We start from the raw sequence: 5,720 nt of genomic DNA on the forward strand, positions 1-5,720 counted from the left end.
AGATGGCCTGCACTCTTTTGTGAAGCACAGGTGAATAAAATCTTAAAACAGGCAACTAAAAAGTTACACACACTGTCCGTCATCGTTGTAGGAGTGCTTGGTCTGGAAAAAGAGCTCATAATTGCTACGTTTTATTGGCAGTGTGTATATTTGTATAAAAAAATCCAGTTTGTAATCTTGCATTTTCTTCCCCCCATGCAGCTCTACAGCGAATTCCACAGGATCACCAATCAAAATCTACAATTTTCCTTCTTTTCTGCACTTGACCAATACACACCTAAGCTGCTGACGCTCTACAAAAAGATGAAGACTGGAAGATTTGGGGAGAAGATGGAAGAACTTTTGATGGCATATGAGGAACAGGTGAACATTTTATTTAAAAAAATGTTATGCATTAGATTGATTTTGAATGTAAACAGCGGACCCCAACATCCTATGCATAACTATTTTGTGTGTTCAACAGGATAAGAACAACATCAATGCAGCTCGAACAGCAGCCTTGGCCGGCCTACCGCTGTACTTAAAGGAGGATTCATCAGAGCTCTTCAAAACATGCAAGGTATATTTATTTTCATGTTCTCTTTCTCCTATATATACCTTAATCTATGTTGCTAAGGGAAATCCCTAATTTGTCTTATTCCTCCTACTGTGTGAGTTGTTGGCTCCCTTTTTAGAGCAGTTCTCTACACTACCTCCGTTTGGGCATCACATTATCTAGGCTTGAAAAGCTGTTTCCCCTTGGTCAACTAAATGTTGAATGTTATAACATTGCATTAATTGCTAGACTGGTGTTGAGATGATGCCTGTTTCATTCTAAAGTGACCTTGAGTAAATTATTAGGCTGAGATGGGACAAAGGAACTAATACATGAGTAAGAGGTTTGTTTCGTGATAAAGCCTTTGGAAGATTTTTTTATTTTTTTTAATGTACCATTGATCTGTTTTCAGCACATACACGCATGTAGTGGATCGTGAGTAGATAGTCACTGATTTTGACATTTGAGTGAGGTTCAAGTTAGAAATGTTTTAAAAATCCGTTCTCGTCACGCACAGACTTATTTTTTTATATTTATTTTTAATGCTCACACAACTCAAAAATAGCTGAGCATCATATACTACCTGTATGTATATTTTGTTTGTGCTCTTCTAAACTTACAAGGCTTCTACAATAAATCCAGATCATCACATATACTTAACATGCCTTCCCTTTTCAGAATGAGTTTGAGGCAACCAACCAGGGAGCAGTGGCTTTGGTGGCAGTGGTCAATGAAGAGGAGGTGCCTGCAGGAGCTCCTTTTGAAACACATCACGTGTCAATCGTCCTCCAAGATCAGGTTGTAATGTCTCACACATCTTGGCCAGATTCACTTGTGATTTTGTTTGGACTGATCTATGCTCTCCATCTGAGCTACCCTGAGAAGTTAGGGGGCTTCTTCGACTTCATCCAGGTTGTCCTCTTAAACCTTGATGATGGGAGAAAACAACTCAAACCTAAGTTGCTGGCCTTAAGAAATGAGCTGGAGTAAAGTTGTGACCATAGTAGTTGATATTGTTTGTCATGTCAAAACATAATTTGGCTTGCATGCCAAACTGTTTTCTGTTCTGATTCCCTAGTGTTTATGACAAGAGTTGCAAGTGTGATGCAATAGTTTTTCTGTGGTGTTGTCCACTTAATGCACACCAGATTAAAAAACAACAACATTCATGTTATTACTTGTTCAGGTGAAGACACAAAAGACATTTTTTCTTGTGTGCTTTGAAGGTGCTGGTTGGCACAGGTTTCTACTCGACACAGCCAGACAAGCTGTATCCAGTAACTATGCTAGGCTAAGCTGCTGGCTTCCAAATTCATATAACGGCTACAAGAGTGGTATATATTTTACTTATAGGGTTGTTTGTCTTTTTGATCTCTAAATAATGCCTTAAAAAATAAGCTGTTAAAAGTGTAATTTCACCATATTTTGGTTTTCTGTTTTTGTAAACAAAAAGGACACATTGCTAGAAAGAGAGACAATAACAGGAAATGTAAGATTTAGACAGACAAAGAAAGTGTTTATATGTAATACTATGCAGATAGATGGAAGTAAACATCAGGGAGGGAAACTAAAATGCGTCAATGGACATTGTAGTAAAGAGGTGGAGTTATGGAAAATGTGGTGCTTAGTACCGGCTTTGTGCAGAGGTTAAAGATAGTATGTTTCAGCAGAGCACTGTTAACCCATCTAGAACATTTTTTATTTTATTTTTTATTTTTTTTATTATCATACATTTATTTTTATTGTTTAACTTTGGGTGTTTATTTTATTTTCCCTGAAGATTTAAAGAGAAAAACGTATTTGTAAAGGAAGAAATTACATCTGAAAAAAATGTGAACACTGAAATGCTTTGTGTTGTGTTGTAAGTGCTCCTCATTCAACTTAATAAATGATTTAAGTTGTATCAGACATGTGTGTTGTATACTGAGTTAACCCAACTAGAACGGTTCAAGGCAATCGGTTTCCTCGAATGAATTAAGTTGCTAAAAGTTGTCACAACTAGAATCTAGTAATTTGCTTTAATGGAAGAAAACTGAGTTAATGAAACTCAAGTAGGAACATTTGAGGAAAGAATCCCATTCAAGTTAGTCTTACTTATTCAGATACATTATACAAACACATTTGTGATGAGTTCAGATAAATGCAATAAGTGTAAAATACGTTTTAGTTTAAGTTCAGTTAACTTAGTGGAATTAGTACTATTAACTTAATTTACCTAACTTACCTTGACAATAAATAATTGAGTTACCTATACTCAAATCAAAGAATTGTCTATGCTTAAATAGTATAAGTTAATAAACTCAAATGATTCAAGGCAATCGGTTTCCTCAAACCGTTTGAGTTGAACTAACTCGTCAGGTTTTACAGTGCACAGCCTCATTCAGTTGCTGTTTTTGTTAGGGGGTTACTCTCTTAAGTCTCCTCTTTAGCAGGTAAAATGCATGCTCTATAGCGTTTAAGTCTGGAGATTGACTTAGCCAGTCTAAAACCTTCCACTTCTATGATATCTGTAAGAAATGTTCAGCTGCAGTGTCTCGCCTCCATTACAGTAGCCTATGCTAGGGGATAACTAGCTAAGGGATAACACTAAGAGCTACCAATATAAAAAGGTCTATCACAACAAAATATGTATAGGCATTAGGCATAATTATATTCACTATCTACTCCCTCCTGGGGTTAAACCACTCCGGCATTTCTCCCAAGATATATGTCTGGGGCGGCAAACTTTCCCTGGTAACAGAGGGCTCCACCAATTAGAGACAGACACGCTAGGATTCTTGGTAATGTAGTTCTACTTCTTGGAAGTCGATTTTAATTCTGTATCTGACATACAATTGACTTTTTAATGCATTTATGAGAGCTGGGTAGCCACTAACAAACTACCAATATAGAACGGTATTTTATACTAAAACATATTTTAGGGATGTATGGGATTATAAAAAATCACAACTAGAATGGACATTTTGGAACTTGGCCTGCGAAGAGGCACAGCGAGCCTGTCATGTTGCTAGACGATAGTAGCCAGCCCCATAACTAAAGTACTCAAAAGCAAAAGCTAACGATTTAGCCAAGCATTATTGTTCCTTCCGAGGCCGTGTTATGGTTCTAATGTTGCATTTAAGATTTAAGGGAAACGCAAATTATACATTTCCAGCTCTCACTACTGTGCTTGTTGTCCCTTTTCAGTTAATTTCCAAGCAACATCACGTAGCCTACAGCTAGCTAGTATCTCATGAGTCATCGGCAACTTCAAGGCTAGCAGTGTCTCTACTTAGCTAGTTAACTGCGGCCTCCCCCATAACAATTTAACCGCCGGCGCAAAGCAGTTTCACCGCTGACCTGCTGTAGCGGTCCGACAGTGAACATAAGAACATTTCTTACACAGTGGGAATTATTTATTCTTTTTCAGTGGGGGATTTTTAATATCTAGCTTTAGCAACAACGCTAAAGGCTGTATGGCCGTTAGCTTCCTAACCTACTTTACCATAACAATGTCGGACCAGACAGAAAGGCTTTAGTACCTCTAATGTGTAACACATCATCACATTAATAAATAATTAATATTCATTTTAAACCACTCAGCTGTCTTTTTATACAGTTATAGTTGTCAGTTAAGAGACACGTCTACTCACCGCAAAGACCAGATAGTCCAGGCAAAATAGCATTTTACGACAGACAAATTGTAAAAGAATTTTTTTCAGCTCAGATCATTTCTATGAGGTGTCCAGAACAACATACTAAAAGTCCTAAGAAATCCTAGTTGAGGAAATATGTTTAATTCTCATCAATCCAAGGTGTGTGCCAATAAGGCGAGACACCAATAAATCCCAATAGGGCTATTTTTTTCCTTTAGTCCTATCAAAATGAAACTTTACACAATGAAAGTATCCATGATAATTAAAAATGTTTGTATTACAAGTTTCTTTGAAAATTAATTTTAATATGCAAATGAGCTATACACTAATCGTACATGCCCAAAATCAACCCAAATAGGCTTAATGTTTTCCTTTACTCCTATCACAATAAAACTTTACATAGTAAAAGTATACTAGAAAAGTAACTTTTTTTGTATTACAAGTTTATTTTTAAATGCATTTGAATATGCACATGAGCTCCACACTTATTGAATATCCAAAAGTTTGTGAACCCTGAGCTGCATTGGTTAACAATTTAACCAATGCAGCTCAGGGTTATGTTTACCTGCTCAATAGCAGGTAAACATAATCAGGTGGGCCAAATTGAGTGATGAAATGGACCAATGTAATGAGAGATCTTTAGGGAAGAAATTGGGTGGCACTAGATAAAACAGAGATCAAACCAGGTCAGTGTAGGCCCACCAAAGTGAACCCATACAGATCAGGCTTGCCACAGATCAGACTTGCAACAAGAGTACTATCAAGTCTGTGTCATCACCTACTGAGACTGTGTCTTTTGTTCTGACAGAGGCAATGGCAGTTTGGACAATGAGCACATCTGCATCGTGCTTTGCATGGTTTGTGAAACACCATTTTTTGTCTTACAAGTTTCTTTGAAAATGAATTTTAATATGCAAATGAGCTATACACTTATCAAATATAGGCTACCCAAAATATGTCCGCATAGGCTTAATTTGAACCTTTACTCCTACCACATTAAAACTTTACACAATGAAAGTCTAAATGAAAAGTAAAACATTTGTATTAGAAGTTAACCTGTAATGGTCAAGGCTTTCCAGAAGGGGTTGGTTGAACGTCAGAACAGGGGTCACATGGTAAATGGACTTGACTTATATAGCGCTTTTCTAGCCGATTTTCTCAGCCCCAAAGCGCTTTACATATCTTACCACATTCACCCATTCATACACACACTCATACACCGATGGCAGTAGCTGCCATGCAAGGCGCTCTCTGAACCATCGGGAGCAATTTGGGGTTCAGTGTCTTGCCCAGGGACACTTCGACATGTGGCGGGTAGGCGGGGAATCGAACCTCCGACCCTGCACTCCAGAGGCAATCTTCCAACCCACTTCGCCACTGCCGCCCATCATACTGCAGAGCTTGAGTTGCCACAAACCTCAATGTTGAGTATATGCAGGATTCATCACTGGGATCAAGATCAATCATTGGAAGGAATGTTACTGAAGCTCTTCCAGGGTGTTCATCTAGAAGATGCAGGATCTGCATCATACCAGACCACGATGGCCTTT

At 37.9% G+C, this 5,720-nt stretch overlaps 1 protein-coding gene across 1 annotated transcript; it reads left to right on the forward strand.

The window, feature by feature from the left end:
* Nucleotides 1-286: 286 nt before the first annotated feature.
* LOC307257802 (uncharacterized protein) lies at nt 287-1,671 on the forward strand. Its single transcript, XM_080037140.1, has 3 exons — nt 287-363; nt 464-559; nt 1,214-1,671. Exons 1-3 carry the CDS (start codon nt 304-306, stop codon nt 1,523-1,525), a joined length of 468 nt encoding a protein of 155 aa, XP_079893266.1. The 5' UTR covers nt 287-303; the 3' UTR covers nt 1,526-1,671.
* Nucleotides 1,672-5,720: the final 4,049 nt, after the last annotated feature.

The sequence above is a fragment of the Ammodytes marinus genome (assembly GCF_949987685.1).
Source record: "Ammodytes marinus genome assembly, chromosome: 11".
Lineage (NCBI taxonomy): Eukaryota > Metazoa > Chordata > Actinopteri > Uranoscopiformes > Ammodytidae > Ammodytes > Ammodytes marinus.